This window comes from Lipophrys pholis (genome assembly GCF_963383615.2).
Source record: "Lipophrys pholis genome assembly, chromosome: 22".
Lineage (NCBI taxonomy): Eukaryota > Metazoa > Chordata > Actinopteri > Blenniiformes > Blenniidae > Lipophrys > Lipophrys pholis.
The window spans coordinates 17595298-17623169 of NC_137644.1; the positions used below are offsets into that span (position 1 = coordinate 17595298).

Genomic DNA, 27872 nt, shown 5'->3' on the forward strand with positions numbered 1-27872 from the left:
ATGATATCAACATGTTGTGGTGAGACCAACCCTAATTAGTGTGTGTGTGTGTGTGTGTGTGTGTGTGTGTGTGTGTGTGTGTGTGTGTGTGTGTGTGTGTGTGTGTGTGTGTGTGTGTGTGTGTGTGTGTGTGTGTGTGTGTGTGTGTGTGTGTGTGTGTGTGTGTGTGTGTTCCTGAGAAGAGACACACTGGTACTGTCCTCTTTTACCGATGGAACAAAGATGAGCTAACATGACTGGGGGAGAAATCAATTTTCTCTTGAATTGCTTTTGATAAAACGACGCACAGCCGGCAAACCAATCCCGCGTTCTTTGATTCCGATTTGTCAATTGTCTTGAGAACCCGGTACCTCACTAGGCTGCAACAACACACTAAGACACAAAAATGTCAAGAAATATTTCCGTTAATGACAATTTCCTCATAGAATCAGACTGACTTTGTATTTTGTGCATGTCACATTAAGACGCCATAATTCGAATGTAGTCCAGTAGTTGCAGTATCAACATTGGAACGATTTTGCCACGACTCTTAATCTAAGACCTTTGGACGATACTCGCCAGATAAAACTGCACATTTTTCCAAATGTCTGCCAATGGAGACATCCTAAATGTGCAACAGTTAATCCAAAACAATGTAGATTTCTAGTCCATTTGAACACAGTGTCTCTCCTAAAACAATTTAGATATATATATAAGTAGAAGTCAGAAGAAATGCAGAAGCTGCTGAATGGAGATCTTAAGCTACACGGACTGTTGTAGTTCATGTTTAGCGTTCTTGTGTTATTTTGAAAAGCCTGCCTTTTGTTTCAGGCGCCTTGGCTTCACCTCCTCCTGTCTGATTGCAGTTCCCTGATGTCTTTCACCTGCGCCTGAGTGTGATTGTGTGCACCTGGTGGCTGTGCTATATAATGGGCTTTCCTTGTGTGTGTCTTGTTTGCCGGTTCATCTGTGTTTGGTTGGGTCCCCGTGATTTCTACGTGGTTTCTTTTTTCTGTGTTGTAACGCCACGGCTTTGTTGGCTGTTTGCGCCACCCCCCCCCCCCCCCCCTTTCCCCTGTGCATTTAAAAATACCAAGCTCTACCGACGTGTTAAAAATCTGAGTGAGACGTTTGCAAAGTCCTGTGATGAGAAAATCGTGAATCACTTTTGGAATATCCCTCATCAATTTCATTCAGTTTGTCAGAACGTCGCCTTCAGCACCTAGAATCCTAATAACCTGCACGCAAGGTGCTCTACAAATAAAAATTGATTGATTGAACTGATATTTTAAGGGAACCACAAAAAAACCCCATCTGTGATTAATGGTAATTGCCTCTGTGCAGAGCTTTCTCCTCTCGAATGTCGAACAATTCTTTTCTCACTTTCAGTTGTTATTTATGACGACCGATTCCCAACAATGAGATTTGACACCTTTTGATGTCGCCGTGGCTCCGAGCGGCAGTAACACAACTCTGTAGGACAACATTCATGCAGGCGGTTCATTGTTTGAGTGACACTTCCAGTTGGAGTTTGATTAGTCTCCTGCAGATCTGCCTCTGAGTGACAGTCTGGTGCCTGCTGGCGGCTGATTCTTTTTGTCTCTCGGCGACGACACCGAGCTTTTGTTTAGTATTTGCTCAGGCATTAATTGTAAATTACTTGTTTGTGTGGCCGACTGTACTTTTTTTTTTTTTTTCCCCCTTCAATTAATTTATTTGTTTCCAAGAAGTGTTCCAGTTATGTTAATGTTGAATCGCACAAGAAGTGAAGTATTCGCGTGTTCCAGGCATAAATTAGTGTATTTCAAAGAATATAAAAACACACACACACATTTATTTTCTGTGTGTGAATGCTCATGTTATTTGGTATTACAGAATTTTTTCCAGTGTCTTCAAAAGCGTTGAGAGTCAGTATTTCTGACTACAGAAATGACAAGTCATGAGGGACATTTAAAGAAAGGTTTCCTCAGCCCCACTTAAACAGGAAACGGTAGGATTTGTAGTAAAAGGTGCATAAAGCCACTGGATCACAGCCAAGTAATATTTATTCGTAGCTGGGATCGGCTCGAACTTATTTAAAAAACGAAAAGTGTAGAAGAAGGATGGATGAGTAGTGTGCGTGTCGGTGACATTCTTCTTGGACATCAACTGAACTGAGAGCGAAGATCATGTTTTATTATGGAAAAAAAGAACATTTCCTTTTCTTTTACAAAACACAACACCTTTCCAGCTACACATTTTCTATAATTTAACCAAATATCACGTCATAAAAAATAACACCTAACATCATTTTAAGAAGCTCTCTCTGTGTCACATACTTCTTCTGTGACAGGAATCACAATCTGATGTCCCTGAGCAGAGAGAAAAACAAATAGAATACACATATATAAAAAAAAAAAACCCAACCACTTTATCGGAACATTCCTGTTGCCTACTGTAGCCTGTCTATCTGGAGGAACAAGAAACGGGTGGGCTGATGTGACGGTGAAACAGCACAGTGTTGGCATTTTCCACATTAAAAAAAAAAAAAAGAAAATTTAATAAATTAAGTTCATTCACATGAAATGAAAAAAAAAAGAAAATCTTCATTTGACACGAAGGACACAACAAATGAGTAGTAACAGTTCTTGCTTGGCGCGAGAGGCGTAGAGACTCGATTCAAGCTTTGGCACCGCTGGGGAACATTTCTCGTGAGCCGTTTGTGATTTCACAGTCACAATCATTCAGAATGCACCGGGTGCTAATGACCACTGTGTTACCGGGTGGTGCCGGAAGATGTCAATGCACTCGCATGCTTCTATTGTTATGCAATGACTGGATTGTGTCCGGGACACCACCCTGAGATGGGGGTGGGGGTGGGGGAGCGAAGGTCCTTTCTTTTCAAAATCTGCTGCCGACATTGTCGACACTACAACTTAACTATATTTGGTTTTGTGCAGGGCGAAAACAGAGATGCCACAGAGGTGTGGTAAACTCAACTCTTTTTAACACAAGAACCCCCCCCCCCAAGATAATCGGCTGCTCCCTCTGGAGCCACAAAAGTCTTTATACAACCATTAAGCGGTAGTGATGTGGAACTGTGGATGTGGACTGGCTCTTTTAAGTCAAACCAGCTGGTATAATGAAAACCAATATGATAACCATTAACTCATTGGCACTCACACAATCCGGTGGAATTATTATCGACCTTTGCTACATCGGCTCTAAATAAACCAAATGTTGGGGTGCTGAAGTGAGACTCACGGAGCATGTTGCAATCTCATATAAAAGAAGACATTTTGCCTGTTAGCCGACATAAAGTCCAAGTTGGAGCACTAGTGGTGACGCACCGTCAGGCAGGAATTCAATCCCAAACATGCCAAGTCGCGGAATGTCTTTCACGAGCATCACAGACCAAATCAGCAAAGTGAGGAGAGATTCCAGCCTTCGGCTCTTTCTCCTGCAAGAACGATGCTACAACATCGACGAGGGAGCGGCGCATGCGACTGTCTCAGTTCAAACGTCGCCATTCTGCATCCCGAGTTTAGTCCTGAGTCCCTGCCTCCCCATGATGTTCCACAGCTTGCGCAGGTTGGACTGGGTGATGGCGTCGTCGGGTTTGAGGTGCAGCGCTCGCAGGTAGTTGGCCTCCGCTTCGGGAAGTTTCCCATTCAAGTGGAGGATGGCACCGAGGTTCATCAGAGCAGCTGGATACTGCGGAACAGAAAAAACAGGATGATAACAACAACAACAAAAAAAAAAAGTACTGTGACATGTGAGGTGTCAGAGTGTCACAGGATTACTGTACTGTACTTGTGACAACTGGGTTGACCTTGAACGTGTGTCGGGGAACTATTTTGAAGCTGTCATTCTCAGTTTACATTTGACAAAGCCGTGTATGTGGGATCCATATTATAGGAAGCTTCAGAGTTGATTGTGGATTTGGATTAAGCCTTAAGGTAACAGGTTTTTTTTTTCTTTACAGGGGGTTTGAAGTGTGGAAGAATGAAACTTAAACCACATTGCTCCACCTCCCTTCATAACTGTCATTCCACAAGTGCTTTGTAATAATGTTCTGGATGAGAAGCAGACCTATCATTGGTTTTCACATGATATAATATTATTTTAAATAGCTGTTTGCATCCATAGGAAATGAAATGCACAACTGTTTTTGCACTACTTAGTAAATCTGATTTATAATGTCTTTTTTTAAGTTTTACACCCTTTTTTTTTAACTGAAGCTTATTTCAATTTATCAACATCGCACTTAGTTTTCATCCATCCATCCATCCATCCGTCCATCCGTCCATCCGTCCATCTATCCGTGTATATTCTGTCAGTTTCCTGCTCTTAATAGCCCAGTCAGTTTAATTTATAGACTGTTCTCATGCTTCTTGTTACTGACATATTTGGATCCTTCATTTGTTTAATTCTATGAAAATCACAGTATATGTCTGATAAATGATCACATCTATCAAACATCTATCAAACCAAACTGTAAAGAACTGATGGCTTTTCCAATCCCCATCTCAATTCTTTGTTACCCTTCTATCCCATTTTATCCTTTAACTGCAGGTTTTCTTATATTTATCTGCCTGTTCTAATACATTGGGTGTTGTTCAAGCACTCTGCACTTCTATATATTCAAATATATTTGTCACTTTAGCACGAAAGAGAACATAAGTTTTAGGATATGTGAAATCGAGGCGTCTTAAAAATAGAGGTGAGAATCATAGCGACCTACATGCATTCTTACTGCAAGCAAGGCAAAGAGAGAAGTGTGTCTTTTCATAGTGATACAGAAAACAAAAAAAAGAAGCTGCAGATTTGAGTGCGGAAGTCATTATTTTTAAAGAAATTATTAAGAACTGTTCTCAGAGCTATGTTTTGGGATTTCTATATAATGAAATGCCATGTTTTGAAATTGCAAAGTGAAGCCATCTGGCTCTGACTGGTGTACCAGTTGCAGGATTGTATAAAATCCACGTCGTGGCAAGCCATAACTAACAAACACACCCAGCTCTCATCCTCAAAGTCGTCTGCACCTCATCCCCCGGACCTGGCGCCGTTCCCAGCCCCGCGTCCTCGCTGCATGACATATGGTTAGCAACTTGGCAACAAATTCACAGATTTCTCTCTCGCCCAAACACCACTGTTTGCCTCTTCTCCGCAACTGATTTTGGACTCGTTTACATTCCACACTTCAGCACGACGCTTGTTTTCACCATCTGATGCAGGAGCACTTGTAGAGCCGGAGTATTTCAAGGAGAACCTGATCATAAAAATAATAAAACACAGTAATTGGAGTGTTTTCTTTTTTTTTTTCACAGCAACTAAAGTTGATATGGGATGTTGCCAACCTTTTGAGTTCCCTTGTTTTTATAATGGAAACCTCTTCAAAGCTGTGTTGAAAATTTAATTGGAAAGTAAGGCATTGTGAGCCAAATAAATATGAGTTCCTTTGTCATTACACCTTGGTGAGCGATCCCTGTGCATATAAAACCAGCTCGAGTGTTGGTAATTCATTTGAAAGAAGCAAATCCTTACAAAGCTGCACAAGCGTGCTATTGTCAGTATTATTCTGTTGTTTTGTGGTGTATTTTGGACAAATCTGTGGCTCAGAAGGTGTTTACCGTCGCATTAAACCACACTCGCCGTTGCCAAAATATCTCCAGGTTTTCCAGAATTTAAATCTTTCGGATTATGACTATAAACGCTGAAAAATTACCTCATGAGCTCAAGTATAATCATTTTTTATTTGCATGGAACAAATGACACATACTGGATCCTTGTTACCGTCGGTAAACAATGCCTTTTTTGTTCAGGACTGGAGTTGAAGAAAGGTTTTTATCTGAATGAATAAATAAAGCATCTCAATGTGAAAAACCTCTATGGAAGCACACATCCATTGTCTTCCTCGGCACGTAGACGCGACACTGAATCTTTCATGACCTTAGAGCTATTGGATTAGGCAGATATTTGAGCAACTGTCATTCACTAAGCAGATGGGCGCGGAGACAAATGTCAAAGACGAGAGGCACTTTACTTCAGACAAATGACAAGAGGAGCCCTCAGCGTGTTGAAAAGTGCACATGAAGGCTTTCAGACTGATTTATAATGACTGCGACTTTGAGGTAACTTATGTTTTTAGAGGGTACAATATAAACAGGCGGGTTCCAAACTCATAATGGACAACCGCTATTCGTCGCTCCTCTGGTTTTACAGAGCTTTTAAGGTTTTCACAGGATATAAACAGACAGACAGTTATGTCAAAAGGGCCACATCTCGTAAGGCAGTGATCACCAGCCTGTACCAGTTGCCGAGGGGTTAGTGGTTTTTTTTTATTGGCCAGGTAGTACAAGGACAAGGTGTGAGCAAGTGTGTGAATGCTAGTATGAAAGCTAAATAAAAAAAAATACTTGCATTGTTCAGCATGTATGGGTATTTCTCAAATGGTTGTTATTACTTTTATACATGAGTTTGATAGATAATTGGCTGAAACAGCAAAGCAAGTGTAAAAAAAAAAAAAAAAAAAAAATGTAGTTAGAGCATTAAGAAAAGTAGTTGCAGATCCATTAGCTTCCAAGAAATACTGACCTAATTGTATAAAATATCACAGCCTTGATATATATAACCCGTCCCCCCCCAGATTTTCAATGGTATTATTTCATTATCAGTTTAGAAAAAAATAGAAAGTTTGGCTTTAATATGTGGAGTTTGATTGGATGCAGTTGGGTTCAGCTGACACAGCTGTCGGGGTTAGTCAGACGAAAGGTTGCGAAATGGGCTAAAGACACATGAAGAAGAAGCTCCAACCCCCTCGCAGGACCAAACATAAGTCACAAAGCAGACCCACATAACAAATGACTGCAGGAAGCTCCTTCCAGGGGTTTCTGTGACTCTAAATTACCTCTCCGAGACTGAACCGTGCACTCTTTCCCTTTGAAGTGACTGATGCACACATTTCAGAAACAGGATATAATAGCGCCCGAGTCCCTCCACCGCATGTGCTGACATCGAGAGACATGATATGCCTCAAGGCTCTGTGATGATCAAGAATCTACTCCGAAGCTGAGTGTGTGACTTCGGCGTCTGACAGCAGCGAGTTCATTTTTTCTTTGGGGTTTCTGTGTTTGGATAAGCACATCGAGGCACCGGTTCACACAAGCCTCGAACTGAATGCAGTTTCCATTTTACAGTCAGCTGCATCGCTGTTTGCCAGCAACAACAGTACTAAAACATAATGTCACAATGATGGGTAATACGTAGTATGTTGTAAATTGAATTTACAGTGCGCGTTTTCCATGCTAAGTGCGAACAGGCCGTGTACTTACATCTGGTCTGAGGCTGGCTGCGCGCTCGTACTGCCTTTCTGCCGCCTCGTTGAGATTGGCCTGCCTGAAGAGGAAGAAGGAAAAAAACCCATAAAGATGCACATAAGAAACACACAATCTCTGATGATGGTATGCATTCACTACAAAACTGCATAGCATATAGATAACAGCAATTATTGCCCTTAACTGGATTGCTAAACTATAATTTTCATTAGGATACACCAGTCCTTAACAGACAGTTAAATAATCATGATGTTCTACAGTGTTCAGCAGGTGCACATTCATCAGTGCTATTCACAACGTACCATCCTTTCACATCTCCTCTTTTTCAAATATGTAATCTTTCTGTAAGAAGTTAATGCTAGAATTCTGTTACGCTTTGTTCCAGCAGACAAAAGTCCTTCTCATCAAGTGAGAAATTTAATGAGCTGAATAAAAAGAATAAATAAAAAATTGGAGAACATTTTGTGACACAATAGTCGAGGATGTTTCAGATCCTTCCTCAGCTGCAGCGATGCTGAACACTTTGGATCATCCAATAGAATCATTAGTACACAATGTGCAGGGACAAGTGATTACTTTGGTGAGTGAGCTTGGAATAAATAAGATAATCCAACTTGCATTTTGTGCCGGAGCGTCGATTCGGTGCATTAGGGCCGTGCAAAATGTGGCGTAGCGGTTTGCACTTTAACATGCATTGTGGCGTTTGCATGATCTACCTGTGCTTTCAAGAGTACTTTCAAGTGTGTGTGCGTGTGTGTGTGTGTGTGTGTGTGTGTGTGTGTGTGTGTGTGTGTGTGTGTGTGTGTGTGTGTGTGTGTGTGTGTGTGTGTGTGTGTGTGTGTGTGTCCCTGTGTAAGCCCTGTAATGAAGTGTCAGTTTGTCCAGGCTGAACTTTGCTTTTCGCCCCTAAAAGAGAGCTGGGATCTGTTATTTCCACCATCGCAAACTTGCATAAGGTGGATACAGAAGATGGGTTGATGGATGAATAGCTTACTGTAAGTTATTGCTTCGTAATTTCTCCAAACGGTGCAGCTCTGATGAATAGAATTTTGAGGACAGCTTTGATGCCAACAATAATTACAACATTTTACACAGTACAGCTGGATACCTCGAGTGGCAACACTTAAACTGTTCCATACATACAAATATATTCAAGAAACACATGAACCGGACTTGGCCGCGCCAAAGTTAATAAAGCTGAAGAAACCATTCCTTCCTGAAATGGTGATTCATATTTATAAGGCTCCGATTCAAAGTCATTTATGTCCTGAGAATACAGGGGTTCACATAAGTTCACCAACGATATCGCGGCTGTCATCTTTAGTGTCCTTCCGTGGTCTTTGTTTGGTTTGGTCAGATACCGGCAAGTCATTAAATGACAGATAAAGATTCAGGAAGTTCAACTGAACTGACATTATCAGGGGAGGAGTAAACTTATACTTTTCTTTCCGGGAAAAAAAAAAAAAAAAGGCTTCACCTGCTTATCTTGAATTGAAATGTCAGACACACAGACATATGAAAGAGAACCATTTTTGCCGGACTGGATTCTCAGGCCATTATTATCACTCTGTTTTACGGGAAGTCAGTAGCCCAACATAAAGCGAAGCTCGGATTTCTATCTATTTATTATCGGCAAAGCAGCTTTAGCTCTGACAGGTACGTGTCACACCAATAAACCCTCATTTTAATCTGCTTGGATTTATGTCGCAGCGAGTCTCCGCTGAAAATAACCAGCGAGGCTAAAACGCAGAAGAACGTCCTGTCATTTCGGTTTATTCCGACGTTTTTAAAAGCAGCCAAAGCCTGAGACTTTTAACTTTTTTTTTTTTTTACAAATCCTCTGCGGTAGGAGGGATGCTCGAGAGCAATAATGACTTTTCCAGACATGTAGAGCAAAAACCCTATTGAAGTACATCATTCCGATATTCCCTTCGGTTGCTGAGACTAAAGGACATTTTCAGTCCCCTTTGACACATTTTTAGATTTATAAGCTGTCTGAGCACGTGCTTGCCAAACTCCGGGGGGAAAGTCTCCATCGGGTTCTTTACAAGCCCGGGACTGAAACGTCACCATGAAGGACTGGACCTGCTGTTTATGCATGTAATACATATTACCTTGGAGCTTTTTCATGAAAAAGGACATTTACTATTCCATGATGCTGTTGTAATTCATATTTCACTGACCGTTATGTAAAGAAAGTGGTGGAAGAAAAACCCACAAATGTTGAAGCAGCACAGCAGCAAACACAGAACCTGGAACACACCCACACCTCATTATAGATGTGTTAATTCACTTTACTCTCTGTGCTTGCAGTGCGGTCAACAGGGAAACTCCACAAGGAAAAAAGGTGTCGTTGCACGCTGGGAGGTGAGCTAACCTCAGCATGTGCGCAGCGCTGAACACCACATCGAACTCTGAGTTGTCCAGCTCTGCAGCTCTCTCTGCCATCTCCGCAGCCTCGCCAAGACGCGACTGCTCCAACAGAAACTGACCTGGAGAGAAGAAAAGAGGAAAAATTGTTTTTTTGTCAAAAAAAAAAAAAACTCCAACCTTTTCACTACTTGGCAATGCTAGTTTTCATTCCAAAACCTGGGCCCAGGCAGGAATTTCTTAACAGTAACTGGTAGAGTAAGATGAAATGGTCTGCAGACGATTAGAATAATGCCCATATTCTCCCAGTGCGAATGTAAAGAGGAACACCAAACTGATCACAGCAGATGTAGGGAAGTTTTTCAGTGAATTTGAACCAAAATGAACATCAGAAAGCGGCTCATTCCTCAGGATTACTCACTGTTACTATCAGGTTCATGCTTGTGGTTTTAAGTGAAATATGTCCATATCTAATGGGCGGACTGCAATCGAGGGTGACAAAGTGTTGCAGTGCTTCAGAAACTTATCAAAGTGATTAACTGAAAGAAGATGAAGTTATATGACAATGAAATAGTTGATATTTCTTCAGAAAGATGATGGTTTACTTGTCCCGGTCCCTTTCTCTGTCTGAGCTGCTGGAATTGTTAAGATCTTCTGAATGACACGTGAGGTAGAGCTGGTCAGAGGGGGAAAGTACATCAGTTATCTGACTATAAAGGGCAGATCATTCGATGAAGGTTTATGTATTTAATTGTTCATCAGTTATTTTGTTTTGAAAAGATTAACATAATAAACAATGACGTTGAAGTAACAGTTGGTCTGCAGCTGCTTTTTCTCTGGATCGCCTCAAATATTCCCTCGGCCATCCTCCAAAGTTTTGGATTGAAGCGACATCAGCGAGAAACCCTGGTTTGATCGCAGTCACTGTATCTAAGCATATCCTTAAAGAGAAAGTCTCTAGACTTTGTCTTGTGCCCTTCAAAAATTATTTTAGTTATTTATGTATTATTTTTGGGGGAATAAATCTTTTTCATATTCATAATTCACAAAAAAACTTTATTCTGTTTGGCGTCAAGCTGTGGCAAACTGATGGAGGTGTGATGAGGGTGCAAGTAGGAAGAGGATAGAGGTTGGAAAATGATAAAAAAAAAAAAAAGAATAGAAAAAGAGCTTCAGGAAATGGCGGCAGCGACAGTAAAAGAGTGAAGCACTATTGTTTTCCTCAGTTGAATTCAGAAACAAAAGTATTTCATGCATTTTCCTGTGGGGGTCTAGCCACCTGGTGCGGTACCCACGGGTGGCTGCTTCAGTGGCTATAAATTAACAGCCAAGCAAGACCGCAGATGTTACAGAAAAAAGGGAATATTAGGAGGCTCCTTTGAGGTTCAGGCATGTTTGCTTTCTCGTACATAAAGTGCAGCTTCCAAAACAAACCAAACACCAAAGCAAATGATTTAGACCTGGCTTATGTTTGTTTTACAATATCTTCTCGGTAACAATGACAGGAAAAGGGAATTTCAGTGTAAGTGTGCAACGCCCCCCCCCCACGTGTGTGCCTGTGTGTTACAGCGTGGACAGATATCATCACTCATCACACACCTGGAGCTCATCCAGACAACCCCAGGACAGCTAGACAAGCAAGATTTGAGAGAAGCAAAGGGAAGCAGCCCAAACAAACATCACCTGCAGCAAGAAACCCACACAATAACCTTTAGGAAAAAGAAAAAACAGGACTTCAGAACGGGAAAGAGCTTGATCCAAAGACAGCAACGGACCCCCCTCAACACTACCAGACTAAAATCAAAACCCAAGATAGGAGCGCAGAGAAAGCACGGGGCAGAACGGAGGTAGATAAGGAAGAAGAGAAAGGGGCAATGTACAATGGCGCTTTCGGGACGATAGAGCAGATTTCATTTCCTGGTAATATCCTGATGATAGAAGCACGGAGCAGCGAGGAGCCTGTTCCTCCGAAGCTGATATGAACACTGCATTAACAGGAACACGATATCGTGTTTTGCCCTCTGTTACCAATAGTAAACAGTGTATTCTGATCCTGTCTCTGTACTCAGATAAACACTGCACTGTTTGTGTGTGTTTGCACCATCTGCGAAACCTCAAACAGTCCTTACACTGCCAACACTGATAAAAGCAGTAAAGTGAATGACTGCCGTCATTATATTTGGGAATCATAATGAAAGCAGTGAAGGACTTGACATTTCCACATGATTACCTGCCTGCGTTGATTCTTATCAGGCGACATGAGCGGCGAGCTCAGGTTTCTATCATTAATTGTAAAAGGACATGGTACATTACACTCTATATACACTAAGTCAGCGATCTCTGACCATGATACAGAGGTGTGATGGTAAAAGAGGTTTTAGATAACCCGCTGTGTCAGCACACCTGGTTTAAAAGACCATTCATTTTAAATGTTTTTATGGATTCCTGCAAAAGCTTAATAACAAATTATTCATTTGAATTATGTGTCAAGATTAAAAAAATAAATAAAAACTCCCAAGTTCCTCTAGCGGCTCTGCAACTGTAAGGATGCATGAAATCTCTCTGTCCCTGTCACCAGATCAGAATAGAGTGACCTCTAATAATCCATCCATCTTCAATACCCAATCTATCCAGAGTGGGGTCACGGAGGGTGGATCCTATCTCAGGCCACACATGGCAAAGATGCAATGAAAGAAGTGCAACCGTTTCGATTCATTTTTCTCCTTTGAGAACAGCGAGCTCAGCAATCTTTCTCTCCAGCCCGCTCACAGCACCCGGGTGGAAAGGGTTAGTGGCGGAGACACTACAAAGTTTGGGTTTCGGATTAAAGACTGTAAAGATCTCTGCCTAATTATAAGCTTGTGCACAGCTTACTGCAGCAAAAAGCCCGATCATTACACCGAGGCTACAAGTGCTGCACAGCAGAGGTTTGCATAATGAGAAGCGCACTGGAGCAACTTCGACCCAGACTTTCATGGCTTTGTCACAGAGAAGCAGCAGTGATGATGAATGCATCCACACCTACATAATACATTGATATTCTCTCTTACCATAGTGCATGTAGCAGTTTCCTTTCGTTGGGTCCAGTTGAATCGCTCTCAGATAGTATTTCTCTGCTTCTGTCTTTTGTCCCTGAAACGAAAGCAAAATGCAAATTAGTGATTTCACCTTAAGATTTAACATTCGGTTGTTTGGCGGACACTTTTTTTTTTTTATTGATTACTGAAGCAAGGCAGCATGAAAAGTAAAGAGGGTGCGCTGAAACTCTACAAAGCACGATACAAAAAAAAATTTAAATGTAAATATACAGTTATTTTTGAATTTTTGGGGGATAAGCTGGTGAGGCTGATGGTGGTCAAATGCCAAGGCTGGTAGTTAGATTACTATTACTATTTTACACTGTTGGCGTGTATGTTGGCAAGACACTGACCCCGAAGTATCTTCCAATGCACAGCAGGAATCATTGGTGTGTGGAAATGTATTGAGGCTGGTTATGATGTGAAAATGCTACATATAAGTACCTACCTTTTATTTATTTATTTTGTGGATGGGAAGAAAATCAAAACTACTAACTCTAATACAATAATATGCACATACCTTAAAGCTCATATGATAATACTATTATTCCAGTAAAGAATTGTTGGTATAACGTCTAAAATATACAATTGATATTCTATGTAAACCTTAAAACATGCATTATGCAGGACATCATCTCTTTTTATTTAACTGTAGCTGCTCAGGGATGTTGAAGCACATTAACTGCTCAGGTTGAGCTACGGCAACCTGCTGCTTCATATCAGCAGGAAACGGATGCAAATAAAAAGAAAACCACAGTACCCCTCCTCTCATGCCCAAACTATAAAGGAAAACCTCCAAGGTGTGTGTGCACGTGTGTGTGTGTGTGTAGATCCACAACCAAACTGAGAAAGATATTGCTTCTTTGGGCATGTGGCTCAGTTTCCTCCACCTCTTTTGTTTCATGCCTCAGCTCTGATTGCTTCCATATTGCCAGTGGCCTCGCCATGCTACAAGAAATGAGAGGACGGAGCATATTAGGCCCGCTTCATTAGCTTCTTCCCAGGCCCGCGATCGCTCTCAATGAACGAGTGAATATAGGGCCGAGGTGACTTATTTCACATTTTCCTTGGCTCTTTTCCTCCTTACATTCAATTGAACTATAATCCCCCGAACATCCATCAAAGCCGCCACTACAGTGAATCGTTTCAGTTATGGAGGAACAAGTCATCATTTCATAGATTTATGAAGGGTTTCAATTTTTCAAACAACTTTATAAAAAGGTCATATTGTGATTTGCTGCAGCACTGAGGATTGAAATATGCCCTTTATTTTTTTTTACATGTGATCGTATTTAGTCCCATTTTCACATAATTAAATGGCTTTCCCCAATGAGATCCAGTTGGGAGCATTGCTGCAGAGTTGTCCAGATATACAGCTGAAGTTGAACTGTTATCTGCTCCGTGTTGAGCGGCCACATCTCTTCTTAATGTACACCGCCGCACTTGGACTCCGGTGAGATATCTCTGACAGACAGCGGGGCTCTAATGTTACAAGGAACACTTCAACCTTGGGATGAGTAAGGTGAATTAGTGTCTCCGGGAGTGACACTTGTAATTTGCTGAGAGTTGCAAGACTATCAGGTTCCAACTTTTTAACTGCGCAGACTGGGTCACTTTGAAAGTCGAAGAGTGACTGCACTCTCACAGAAAAACAGCCGAGCAGCTCGCGTCGGGGTGAAGCGCGGTGCGAAACTCGGCTTTGACCTCTCCCTCCCTTGTCTGTATTGTGGACCGACTCCGGCAGGACAGCCAAAAAATGTAGCTGATGGAGTGATTCAATAAGGAAGGAGAGTAATTGAATTATAAGCTTGTCCACTGGCCTATTGTCCGGGCTCCATCCAATCTCCTGTCTCCTAAGCCCTGTGGGAGTGGACGTGGCCTCTCTGTAAGTTGGGGCCCCGACATGGATCTTTCGCCTGAGCCTTGGGGACCGGAGCAGATGTCCAGCCACGCTGGTCAACCGACTTAGGCTGTGAGCTACGTTCAAGTATATCTTCAAATCTTTCAACGAAGAGGGGGAACTGGTCAGGACTAATATTTAGAGCCCTGAAGGTCTTCAGCTGTGTGTGTGTGTGTGTGTGCTTGTGTCTCTGCTCAGCACCAGAGGCTGAGGAAAGGGAAAAGAGGTCAAACATCTTCAGAGAGGTCACAGGGCGCAGGTTGTTAATTTAAACTTGTTTCAGCTGTGAACACATCTGTTGTCATATAAGTGTGTTTTTGTTTTTCTGCAAGAGGAGAGTTGGCGGAAGCAGAGGAGATGTGTTTTTCTTCGCTGCAAGTGAAGCCCGTTAAAAAGAGAAAACACTCGCAAACCTGGAGGCCCTTTAACACATACATGCACACACAGACAAAATGTGAGTAAATAAATAAAAAAAACGATCTGGAATCCATCCAGTCACAGAGGGATGCCTTTCATCTTTAAACTTCCCGTGTCTCTGACCTTCACGCGTCACTCTTGTACGTAAGCCGCTTCTACACAGACATTTGTGGAGGTATTTGGCTTCGGTCCTGGACTCGTGTCGATCCAAGGGCAGCCAAAAAAACTTATTAGCCGCAACATTTCTGTCTTAATTTCCTTTTTTTCGCACTGCATTATCCTTTTCACACCAGAGAAGCGGTGCTATAGGTCGAACACAATATTCACGAGTGCCTCAGATTTTCCTCCTCGGCGTCGGATCGGGGTTGAGCTTTGTTCAGCACACATATTTTCAAGTCGGTAGCTTGCACCTAATAACAATTATCGCACTTCTTCAGGCTCTACAGAGAAATCAATGCGATCGGTTTGCTCTCCTTCGATGTCCCGTAAGTCACTCAAAATGCATTATTCATCACTCCGCTCTGCCACTTCAGGTCCCTTTTAATTACAGTCCGCCACATAATTATCCAAGGGAATCATTAGATAATGTTTTTAGTCTTAATTCTATTTCCTTGTGTGTGTGTGTGGAATGAAACGTACATTGATGGACAGGAGTTTGCCATATGTGAGGTGGGCAGGAATGTGGTCGGGCTTGGTCCTGAGGGACTCCCTGTACCAATGGGCTGCTTCCTCCAGCTTGTTCATCCTCATGTAGGCCTCTCCTACAACAGATGAAAAACAAGGGGGACACATCAGTTGTTTTTTAAGGTGAAGGTAAAGGTGAACAAATACAGAGAAATTGACTTACTAAGAAACCCGACTATTCCAAGCAATTCATTAATAAATCCAAATATTAAAAAGAAAAAAAACTCACACATTGCTATAGATACATGTCAAATTAAATGTAGTTTATTTGTCACATGACTTATTTCAACAGTGAAATAAAATTGTGATTTATTATGTATAAGCTGTACAATCTTAATAACTCCCCCCATGATTTAAGTATAATAAGTCATTAAGTTAAAAAGAAAACACAGTATCTCTGTATAATAAGGTATTTCCTAGAGCCTGATTTTCTTCTTTAGGAAATTATCATAATTGAAATAAACATTTTACTTTGTGTGCTTTGAGAGCAGAACTAACTGAAAAAACAACGACGTGGTCAATGATCAGAAACCAGGACTTTTTTTAAGATGCTGTATTTACAACAATATTCAACTGCTGTTCATTTGTTCCAATAGAATATCTGCTGTTGGCTCCATCATAACTTTTCTTCATCAACAGAGTCAGACAGAATGTTCATTATGATTCTGATTGTTTGTTTGTTTCTTTTCTTAATATTGAAGAAAAGATCAACATTCCCTCGATGTAGATGGATTTAAAATTGTCGAGGACAAAAAAAACTATTGTTGGGAAAGATTGAGTTGGATCGGAGTAAATGCTATCAGCCCCCGGGGTAGAAAGGCAGGCTGATGACATCAGTTTTAAAAGTATCGTCTAACATCCCACCAATCCCCACACTGCCCTTCTTCCTCCCCTCCCGTCAGCTGACTAAACACACTTCCAGTGTTCATCCAACCCGCCGGGGGAGTCTGCGTATCCATCCCCTCAGCTATGTCATTGGGATGACCCTCCTATAATGTGATTAGTGTTAAAATAACAAGGAAGTGGATGTGATTTATTACGGGGATCGGCTTCAGTTGGCTTGCGCACACATTCATGAGCTACACCAGCGGAATCCAACAGGTGGTACAAGGCGACTGAAGATTTCCTTCAACACGATCTTCTCAATTCAAAGTACAGATAATATTTAGAAATCTGCTATATCTATCACTTAAAAAACAATTCACTAGTTTGTACACATCGCGTAATGTCCTCCCGCAGACATGGTTCTCCTATATAATTTATAATTCTTCTCTTAACTTATAATCCTCTTAACAAGCAGGCTCCATCACATCTAGAAGAGCTATTAGTCCCGTCAGATCCTATCAGAGCATTTCTGCCGGCTTACTGGAGGTTCCTCGGTTTTCTAAAAGTAGAATGGGAGGCAGAGCTTTCAGTTATTGGGCTCCTCTCATGTGGAACCAGCTCCCAGTTTAAGTTGAGGAGGGTCTTTACTTTAAGATTAGGCTTAAAACTTTGCTGTTTGAGGAAGCGTATTGTTTGGGCTGGCTCAGGTCACATTTTCTAGTTAAGCTGCTATAGGTTTAGATTACTCTGAGTCCATTAGTCATGCTCTGAGCTTTACTCCATCTACTCTACATGCATGTAATACAATCAGCCTGATCTACTAAAGGCTGGACGTGAAAAAGCAAAGTTTATATTGCGTGCCAACATGTAACTAATCTAGTAATGGGACACAATGAGGATTGTGTTCCAAGAGAAACGACACACACTACATGGAGTGTGTATTGCAGATCAATGAAATTTATAATGTTTAAAAATGCTTGCATTGCTTAAGATTTTGACTGTAATGTGTTGGAGGCGTAAATCTGCACAGACTTTAGTAGAGATGCTGCTGTTATTATGGTGAGAGGCATACCCACAACTGACCCTCTATGACTTTCTTTTCGCAGATTTTATTTTTGTATAATATATATTAAATTCTAAGATATTTTCTGTACTTGATCCTATCTTAATAGATTTTTTTCTCCTATAAATCAAGTTTTTCTCCTATATTGCGTTTTCCTTTTTTTTTTTTTTTTCCTGCCAAATAATAACAGATTTATTTGCTCTCCGATAACTTCCTCCCCCGACACTCCCTGGTAACATTTTTCATTATTGGCTCAGAGCTTCATTCATTCACTCCATGGCTAACAAGCAAGCAATATTGCATGCCAAACCCTCAAATAAATCAAGCAATCTATTTGAGGGTGCAATTCAGCACGATTTATACAGGACCTTAGTAAATCTGGCACCATGTGTTTATCTCCTTGTCAACTGGTATATTTATTTTTTGAAGAGGGGGGTACAAGTACCAATCGATGGCTCCGGTAATAAAATATTATTGAATTGAATTTCCTCTCATAGTTGTTGCTAATATAATTACAATCACCATATGATTACAGTCTCAAAAATATATATAATTTAATATTACAATACACTGAAGAAGAGCATTTTTAATAATTTTTTTCAATAGATGTATTCAGTTTCAGCTCTTAAAACAAATGATGACTCTAAGAATAACTCACCCATCATGTTGAAAAGGCTGTGTGGTGCAAACTGTCTGGGCATCTTCTGCACGGCCTCCTTATACATAGAGAGGGCCTCCTAGTAGTGGAAGAAAAATATTATAATTTAGCAAGTCAAGTTGGAAGTTTGCATTGGCAGAGACGATACAAAAAAAAAAAGAAGCTGTTTAACTAGGATGTACAGGTTAGTTTAACCAGACCCCCTCACCTCCTGCTGGCCCTGTTCGTGGAGCAGCTTCCCCAGGTTGTACAGGCAGCTAGTGACGGAGCTCTTATGGGCATGAGGGTCCTTCAAGTTCTCATCAGGAATGTCGGCACAAGTGAGGAAAGTGCGTTTGGCCTCGTCCAGGCTGCCCTGGTTCATCAGGATTATTCCTGTGTTCAAGTAGGCCGCTGTGGGTTGGAGAGAAAAGAAAACAGGTCAAAACTGAAATCAATTGGGATAAAAGAAGATCAAGCTAGAGAAGAAATAGTTAAGTTATCAATCTGAGAAAGCAGTGAAGAAAGGTGACCTTGCTCATAAAATTGTCCTTGGTACAGTGAAAGATGGGCCCTCAATCACAGGCGAGCAGTCAAGAGTGAGATTGAATCTCATCATCTTACCATCAAGCTGAATATGGCCATGCAGCAAAAGAGCATTCCATTCAGCTTTACAGTTGGAGCTGATAGTAATCCACGAACAAGATCTTTGGTCCACGTCTAATTAACCCAAACAAAGACTCAGGTACTCTGTACAAACACCTCCCTTGCTAATAGTGCCTCCTCTCCTTATCGTGTATCAACAACAGAATTACACTTTCACACGTTTACTTACATGCCAGTGTTGGCCGACTCCCAATTGCCAGTTTGTAGTACTGCAGCGCTTCAGAAAAACGTTCGTTTTCCTGCAGCAGCAAACCCCTGAAACAAAAAATGTAAAAAAAAAAAAAAAAGAAGCAAAAACCATAAGTACACTAATACCCACATTATGAAGGTAAACTAAAAAGCTTGAACCACAAATTGCAGCTCAATGTGATGAGAGGGTGACAGCCGGGAAATAAAGAACACAGCAGAATCTGGGGCAGCTTCTCTGCTTCTTCCCACATATACGAACACAACCCCAATACATCCAACCATCCATCATGTTCATGTGGCACCTCCGTCTCAAACAATGCAAGACACAGATCAGATTTTTTTCTCTCCCTCTTCACGCTCTTTGTTGCTTCGCCAGCTTCCTGACACCCGTAACTTGAGAGGCGACTCAGAAGTGTGGAGAAAAAAAACAGTTTCAGCACAAGAGTAAGAGACACGAGTTTGCTATGAGGTCCCTGGCACCTTTAACACCTTTTATTTGCGAGATTGGAAGTGGCTCTCGTTTCCCCGCCGGTCCCGCAAACCATGACTAATCAAATCAGCAGCAGAAGGTACAAAGAGCCACAAGGGACGCACACGCAGAGATATTTCCTCTGTTGCATCAAGCCTTGCTCTGTGCCTCACATGCTTTGTTCCTCCTATATTAGATCTATTCCTGTTCTTCCTGTCTATCTTCCTGTCTATCTGTCTTTATGCTTTATCTCCTCTCCTCTTTTTTTCTCTATCGCTGCCTTTCCTCTTTCTGCAGCTTCGATCTCGAGTGATGGATGGAAAGGAATCACAACCCGTTCGTGTCACGACTGTGCAAACAGGAGGAGGTGGATCGGGCGTCTTTAATACTCACAGGTTATAGAGCATGTCGGCCATGTTCCCTCGGTAGTGCAGGGCGTTCCGGTACGCCTTCTCTGCCTCGGCCATCTTGCCCTGGTTCTTCAGTACATTCCCCAAGTTTCCCCAGGCTGCGGGAGACACGCGTCAGTCAAAACGTACCAGAAAAATAACACTGAGACAGACAATTTGTCAAATCCGGAAATAAAAGCTATGTAGAGTCTTCATATTCATGTTTAACTATTTCAAAGGTTTACCATTGTAGTGATTTGGCAGAAGTATTTCTGTTACTTCCTTGCATTTGTATCTATTCAGATAATGTACAAGTTTCACCACACAGTTAAGACAATTTGACTCGTTTACATGACAACACTTCTTTGAGCCACTAAAAACACAATTTTCTTGAAATGCTGCTACTTTGCATGTGCACCACGGCCATAGTTCTTCTGCACATGCATGAGTAGAAAAGTAGATAAGAACAATGTTTGCATTTCTTGTGAAATCTTTTTTTTACTGCTACAATATAATAGTAAAAATTTGTCAGATGTTTAGTTGGTTTTTTTTTTGGAAAAAGTGAAAGAATATATTTTTCAATTTAGCGCTAAAAGTAAATCCATTATAAAATTTGCCATTTAACATTGTACATGTCACAAGTAATTGACAACTTTTTGTGGCAACATCCCTTCTGTTAGTGGGGAAATATGTTTTTGTGTAAGAAAAGAGTGAAACGTTGTTAAATACATGAACCGAGAGTTGTAAGTGAACTGACCGGGGATCTACAGTACGTGAGGTCGTTATTTCACACATTAGGGAGCGGCTAATATTAGCAACATTAGCACAGAGATGTTTGGAAGTCAAAACTAATACCAAATCTTATTAAATTGACATTTCTATAGAAAAGTTTTTGCTATATTTTTATTTTTTTTAACTTTGAGTTTCCATTCCAAAACAAAAAAATGTATTATGTTGTAAAAAAAAAAAGCATTTTGGATTAACTTAAAAGTTTAGGTAGTAGAATATTTTAGTACATTATTTCAGTTTAAGATGACAAAAAATGCATTTCCCGCTTTATTAGAGCCTGGAATAAGGAAACATCAGCGTGCAAACTGATCTGATGATAGCAGGTGGCCCACTTACCTTTAGCAGGATTCACATTAATCCCAGACTTGTAAAGATTTTCCTCATTGCTCCAGTCTTTGTTCCTCTGAACAGTTCGGAGTCCGTTGAGCAGCACTAGTGCCACACAGAGACACAACACCAACACCTTGCAGCCTCGAGTCCTCAGTCTCACGTACAAGGTTCTCGCACCAGTGGCAACTAGTAAACAAAAGCCTATACTCGGGATGTAGAGTACTCTCTCCGCTATCACAAAACCTACATAAAAGAAGAGGTTGGTGGCTGGGAGGAAAGGCAATGAAAGGGCTCCAAGTGAAAAAAGTACAAGGCTTTCTGTCGGGGGCAAAAATGTCTGCCGAGGACAGTGGTGATGTCCAGCTGATCCATTCAGGGTGGTCTTTGGCAAACCCTGATCGGTGTTATGGTTTGTGTCTGGGGCATGGTAACCATTCCCATTAGTGATGGATTTCCCATTAGTCACATGGGCTTTTCCATTGGTTTCCTTGGCTTTAGAGATTTGACCGCGGAGGCCAAAGAAAGCCAGGAGAATGAGTCCACCGTAAAAGGCAACAGTGTGAAGGTTCCTCCAGTCGGCCAAGGACCGAACCAAGGGCACGGCGTCCATGGACCAATCAAAGCTCAGCTTGTCGGGGCAGAGCAGCAGCCAGGCGTTGGCGGCGGGCAGGTGGAGAAACGTTAGCGTCCGGGTGAGGAAATGTGGCGAGTCAGCTGTGGGGTTGTCAGAGTTGGAGAAGTTGGGAGGCTTATTACCCATCCAGTAGAGGCGAGCCGACAGCAGAATCACTCCCCAGGAAGCCAGCGCGCCAAGACTCAGCAAAACGCTGACATTCTTTTTCTGCAAGAGAAGGGGGAAAAATAGCTTAAAGAAAACACCTAAATCAACATTTAAGTCAGAACCACAACAATTCTTATGTGCTCTGGAGCTCCTCCAGTAATATGTGTTCAGATCGTTTTTCAAATACACTCTGGTGAATATATTCTTAGCATTTGTAGAAATGTTCAGAACGCCTCTGGTAGTTGTCTGGTGCTTAAACCGCATTCATGTACAATTATACAGCCCTTTGTGTCAGTGGCATAAGTCTTAAATTCAAAATGCCGCAAAGATCCAGAAACAACACCACCGAGTTTATACTGTGGGCTGTGACATATTCAAGATTTTGAATGAGACACAAAGACAGCAAACATGCGGGCCGAAACTGGCCAACCAGAGAATCCGTTCCAACCCACGGGGTGACGACGCAAAGTGTAAAACCCACAATGAAAACATAAACCTTTATTTGTCATTAAACAGAACTACCATTTCTAATTTGACAGCGGCCTTCATGTGCCTGAGCATCAGAATTAATCTGTGAGGGAGAATTTCTACTAACATGAGATTGAGTCGAAAATGCCACAATTGAAATACTTTTCTTCATATTTCACTTCTTTTTTTTTTTTTGCTCCAGGGACATTGTTGGCTCGAAAAGACTAAGAAAATCTGCAGACTTGTCCAAAATGTCACTTTGAGTCAACTGCAGTATGATTGTTTGTATGAAATAATGTCATGTCAAACTTGACTACAGTTCATGTGAAGTCGTGAAAGAGATCTTCTTTTCTCTATTTTTTTACTTTTGGTTTGCCAAATCTTACCTCAGATTAATTAAAAATAACAAGGGTAACTCCCAAAGTTAATAAAAAAAGGAAAAATATGTACACATTTTAATTATGGCGTTCAAATTAGTGATCCCCACTCCCAACAGACCCCACAGCTGAGGTCAACTTTGAATTAACTGTGAAAGCATGAAGGGCTTTCCTCCTAAGTCTGTACTTGTTGCTTGCAGTGAATGTGACTGGTAATCAGCTTAGGACTCATTGTGTTGGTATGTAGATGCTGTTTACATCTCATAAGAGCATTAATTCCGCAGCATGATCGCCATTAGGCTCTCAGTCACGCAACACCTTTCAATGACCTGTCGGCGGCAAAGCCTGCAATTTAAACGGAGCCGCTCTCGAATAAACATCCAAGTTCGTAGCTGCATCAGTAGCCGCATTAACAGACCAGATAACTTTTTTGAAAGGAGGATGATTCTGACCTACAATCTAAGGAAAATAATGACAAAAAAGGATAGAGAGCCAGACACAGGATTGATGTGATATTCCTTTGGGTGTGCTGCTAATCCAGTAATACATTGTGGCCAAAATGAAAACAAAAAAGGTAAAAAGTTTCCCAATTAACACTGATGAAATGTGAATGTCATCCAAGTAAAAATGCATTGATAGAAAAAGAGGAAAAAAAAAAAACTATAAGTGGAGTAAATAAATGACATTATGATTAATGACTGTGAAAATGCAACTCACATCCTATTTTCTTAGCCCATTCATTCTTCCTCCCTCCACCGGAGCAATATGAACTCTTTTTGAACCTGTCTCAGGGGAATTAAGAGCTTCATGTGTGCGCACAAAAACATGCCTGCGTACTGTAAGCACTGTTTATATTGTGTGGTATCGCTCACCAAGACAGGACAGGTCCACATTTGTTTTCGTCTAATAGTTGAGTTGTCACTGTTGGCTTTGTTAATGAGCATTAGATCCAGTGTCGAACGGGCAAAACTTTAATGTTTGCTTTTATCTTTTTAACTGTGTTTACACTGTTACAGTAACATTTCAGAGTGAGCGTATAATCTGAATGAATTGTACCATACCCAGTCTATGTTAAAAGCAAACTCTCACGCATCGGTACACCCCTGAAACACAAGTGATCCATAACAAACCCATGCTGGGATTAACATAAGAGGTTTATCACTGACTTGCCTGACCTGTTCACTTCAGTTGAATTTCTCTGATCAGAAACTAAGAAGCGTGTTTTCTAGAGAAGGGAGCCGAGGTAGAAAGTGCCGGCACAGCAAGTTACAGAGAGTCATCTGTCAATTGTGAGACGGAGGACGGCCAGTTCAAAGAGTTCAGCGATAACGGAGTACTCTGAGGGGCCGTGAGTAACTGTCCGAGGAGGAAATATTGGATATTGATTTGGAGGCTGAGAGGTGGCACATAAAGGATAAGACTAGCCTTTTACACAAAAAAGGGGGATGTGCTTATTGATGGATGAGCCCATATTGTCCGTCCGGGGAGGAAACTGTCCGGGGAAATCCAATTCTGCTACGTATTAGAAGATAAGCCAATTCCAGCAGGGGAGTCATTTTGTGGTGTTTAGGCGAATGAGCTTCATTCTCCTCCTCGCTGCCTTGTCTGTTTCCAAACCGTTCCTTAATTGACTTTGCGATCAATCACACGCACCAAACTCAAACTGGGGCGAGGAAGGCAGTGATGTACAGCCACTACTTCACAAACTCAAAATCAAAAATTACGGGAGTTTTTTTTTTTTTACTGGCTCCCATCAGAGGGAATTGTTTGTTGAATGAAGCGATTGCGAGGTGGAATAATTGGTGGCGGTGGTGGCCAATATTACTGAGGTCTGATTTGACCTTCTCTTCATTCATTAAAGTCTTCTGAAGTTGCCTGAAGATCCCAAACAAGTCAATCATTACCGTCACAAGTGCACCGTCTAATTATTCTCAAAAAGGTTCTTTAACCTCTTTATTTAGTGGCAGATTTATTGGTTTTCCAAACGAGTCCAGTTTGTTTTGTCAGTGTGTGCTCGGGAGCAATTCTGCTGAACATTCCAGACAAAAATACCTCTAATGTAAAATCTTATCGTAACAAGGCAACATCTTTTTGAATCTGTTGTTGGAACTTAATAAAAAAAATAAAAAAATGTAAATAGTTTTTCATCGCTCCCAACTTCTCTCAAGTGAGAAGTTTCAAGTTTGACAGGGTACAGATGTATTTTATAAACTTGGAACTTTCCAATTTCTTCCAGGTTTTTCATGAAACCAGCATTTAAGCACACTTGGACTTGTGGCAGGATAATGTCATGTGTGGCTAATCACATTACCAACGGTTGAGCCACAAGTTCTCCACGTCAGCAATACAACAACACAAAGGCCTATCCCTTTCATGTGTGTTTAAAAGACCAACGTAGTCCCCATCTGAATGAAAATCACAAAGAAAGTGACTTCCATTGTTCTTTTCTTAGTGGTATTGAGGTATATTTTTTGCAGATGAACACATATTATTCATCCTATTTCTTGGCTTCGACAATTTGTGTCGTAAAATTGATGGCTTTTGAAAGTAAACCATAAGAAATGATGGCTGATATCAATAATAACATGTTGTAAAGAGTTAGAAGAGTCCATGTCTATGAGGGCTTCATGGTGCGCCATCTTTCTTTCTATGTGCCTTCACTCCGTGGACATCTGGGCCGTGACACATTGCTGCTATCGACCACCAATTTTCGCCATTTCTCCCCCCCAAACAAGTTAATTAACTTAATTTACTCGAGCGTTTTACAGCTTGAGCAGCCTCAACGGAATTGACATGATATGTTGCATTCACCCATTCACGCACACGAATAGTGACGGCAGCCATGACAGGAACTTGGAGCAACTTGGACTTTACTTTCTTGACAGTTCGACACACAACTTTTTGATTAGAGGCCAACCCTCTGCTCTAACATTACATTATCCAGAGCAATCCCTCCTACGTCCTCGTTTTGTACTCATCGTTACGGGAAAGTGAGGAATGTTCCACATAAAGAAAAACCAATCTGGGTTGTTTTTTTTTTCAAAGGAAGAAGGAGGATTTAAACTTTTTACATTTCATCATTGACAGTCTTACAGCTGTCAAAGTGAAATTCCTGGGAACTGCTTCTAACTGTGACCGATCGGCCTTCATGGGACGTGTGCGTTTTCGCGACTGGCATAATCCCCTGCCAACTGTCAAATGTTAACATCCTGCTTGGTCCAAGCCTTTGAACATAACGCTCCTCCACATATCTCCACCACTTTGGATCCTCATTTGGAAATTCGGCATCAGCTTCTGTGGCTTTCCCTCCACTCGCTGCTTTTTTTTAAATTTTCTTTCAGTGTATTATCCACTTTCCCTCCTGAACGATCCTCCTCATCTCTCTTTTCGCACATAAACATGCTATATTAAGCCCTCAAGCCTTCCTCTTTAAAGCGTGCCATTCATTATTAGCCGCTATTTTATTAATCCCAGAAGTGTGTGGTCCGCCTGTTGACACTGTAGCGTGCCGAGTGTTTAAAACATGTCGAGAGAAACGGCGGGCTACGGCTGACTTAACATGAGTGCCGTTAAAAAACTGACGCAAGATGGCAGAGGGACAACCTTTCAAACTTGTCTTGTTAAAGTCATTTTTTTGGATTTCTTTAATTTTTTTTATAAAGTGCTCATAATTCTTTCCACCACACTGAGCTGATCGTTCTGAGTACCTTGAGGACTTAAAACCTTTGTTTTTATAAATGACGAGTATGTGTGGACACAACCCATGAAGTTTTCCAACTATTCAAGCAAACTCATTTAAGTTTGGAAATGCATGTTGGATCGAGTCCTGCCATCCCACTGCAGAGGCGATTCTTTCTCTGTGACATGAACATGGAGCGGCCTTCAAAGACCTGGACGCGCTGTGTTTGCGCAGCGCACATCCAGCAGCGCTCATACTTGATGCATTACCATTGACATGCTAAATTGCGATGAAAGTCACAATGAACCATACGTCCATTTCTTTTTCCAGCGCGGTAATGCGTTCTGGATTGCGCTGACTTGGCGCAACTCATCCAAGTCATCAGACGGCAGCCGGGGCTGCCACTGAAAAGGGATGACTTTGATAGAGTGACCCAATTACCCCGGAGTTGTCTCGGCGAAAGCGGTGCTGCTGCTGGCGCACAGATCCGGTAATGAGACGGGTCACCGGCCGTCCACGAGAGTAGCTGCAAAGCAAAGAGGCACCACTCCAGATAACTTGATTCTGTCTGAGTGAAGTAAGTGAAGTAAAAATCAAAGGATTATTGAGTTAAGAATGCTCGATGCTCTTGAAGACATGTGTCCCACAGACATTATGAACTCATTTTCTACCTTAGCTTTTTTTTTCTAAAGATCCAATTTACTAAATAAAGTTCAAAACTGTCAGAAATCTACTACTACTATGTACTATTGAGTACAGAAAAAGCAACAAGCCTCATAAAACATGTGCAACCTTTAAAATAAGGATAACACTGCTTATAATGAAACTGATAAAACTGGTAAAACCATCATATTTAAGCTTGAACAGTGAAAGTATAACCTTGTTTGTCATGATATATCAAGTTTATTTTAAATTTGACTCAGGAGGTGGAGTATAATATGTTTTGGGTCAAAAGTGATGAAAGTGAAAAAAGATCTGTGAATCAAATGAATGAAACTGATTGGAACTGGTAATAAAAAAAAACCCCACTTTCTATTTTGGCTTGAACAATGAAAGCACAACCTGTTTCTCATGAAGTATCAAATTTATTCCAAAATCACTCTCAGCAGGTTGAGTGAAGTTAATACTGATGAAAGTTTAAAAAGAACAACAGTGAATTAACCTGCATCTTATGTTATAGGGTTTCAAAAGATTGTTCAGCTTTTCATTATATTTTTAGGTTTTTCCACATTGTTTGTACTTGTTTTTGACATTTCATTTGTTTTTTTTTAATTTTTACATTTTCAAGTGGTTTAAGCTGTTTTATCCATTTCATGTATTTATTTCTTTCTTTCATGCAACTGTTTCAGCAGTTTTTGCTCTCACAGTGGTGACTCGTAGACATTTAGTTTTTTCCATTCCAGCTGTTTCTAGCAAATTTCATATGTTTTCCTTTTTACCCTTTCTGGTGGTTTTAGCCACATTCAC

The 27872-nt window shown here is 41.2% G+C and overlaps 1 protein-coding gene across 1 annotated transcript in view; it reads right to left on the reverse strand.

Annotated features, from left to right (window-relative positions):
• Window positions 1–2129: 2129 nt before the first annotated feature.
• Window positions 2130–27872, reverse strand: part of LOC308126939 (protein O-mannosyl-transferase TMTC2-like) — a gene marked incomplete at its 5' end in the record, with an annotated part of 60539 nt that continues 34796 nt past the window's right edge. The window contains 10 exons of the mRNA XM_080491644.1: window positions 2130–3672; window positions 7293–7356; window positions 9673–9787; window positions 12716–12797; window positions 15699–15820; window positions 18290–18368; window positions 18498–18682; window positions 19104–19189; window positions 19986–20100; window positions 21107–21941. Of these exons, the coding sequence (XP_080347770.1) occupies window positions 3475–3672; window positions 7293–7356; window positions 9673–9787; window positions 12716–12797; window positions 15699–15820; window positions 18290–18368; window positions 18498–18682; window positions 19104–19189; window positions 19986–20100; window positions 21107–21941 (1881 nt within the window). The 3' untranslated portion in view covers window positions 2130–3474. The remainder of the gene's footprint in view (window positions 3673–7292; window positions 7357–9672; window positions 9788–12715; window positions 12798–15698; window positions 15821–18289; window positions 18369–18497; window positions 18683–19103; window positions 19190–19985; window positions 20101–21106; window positions 21942–27872) is intronic.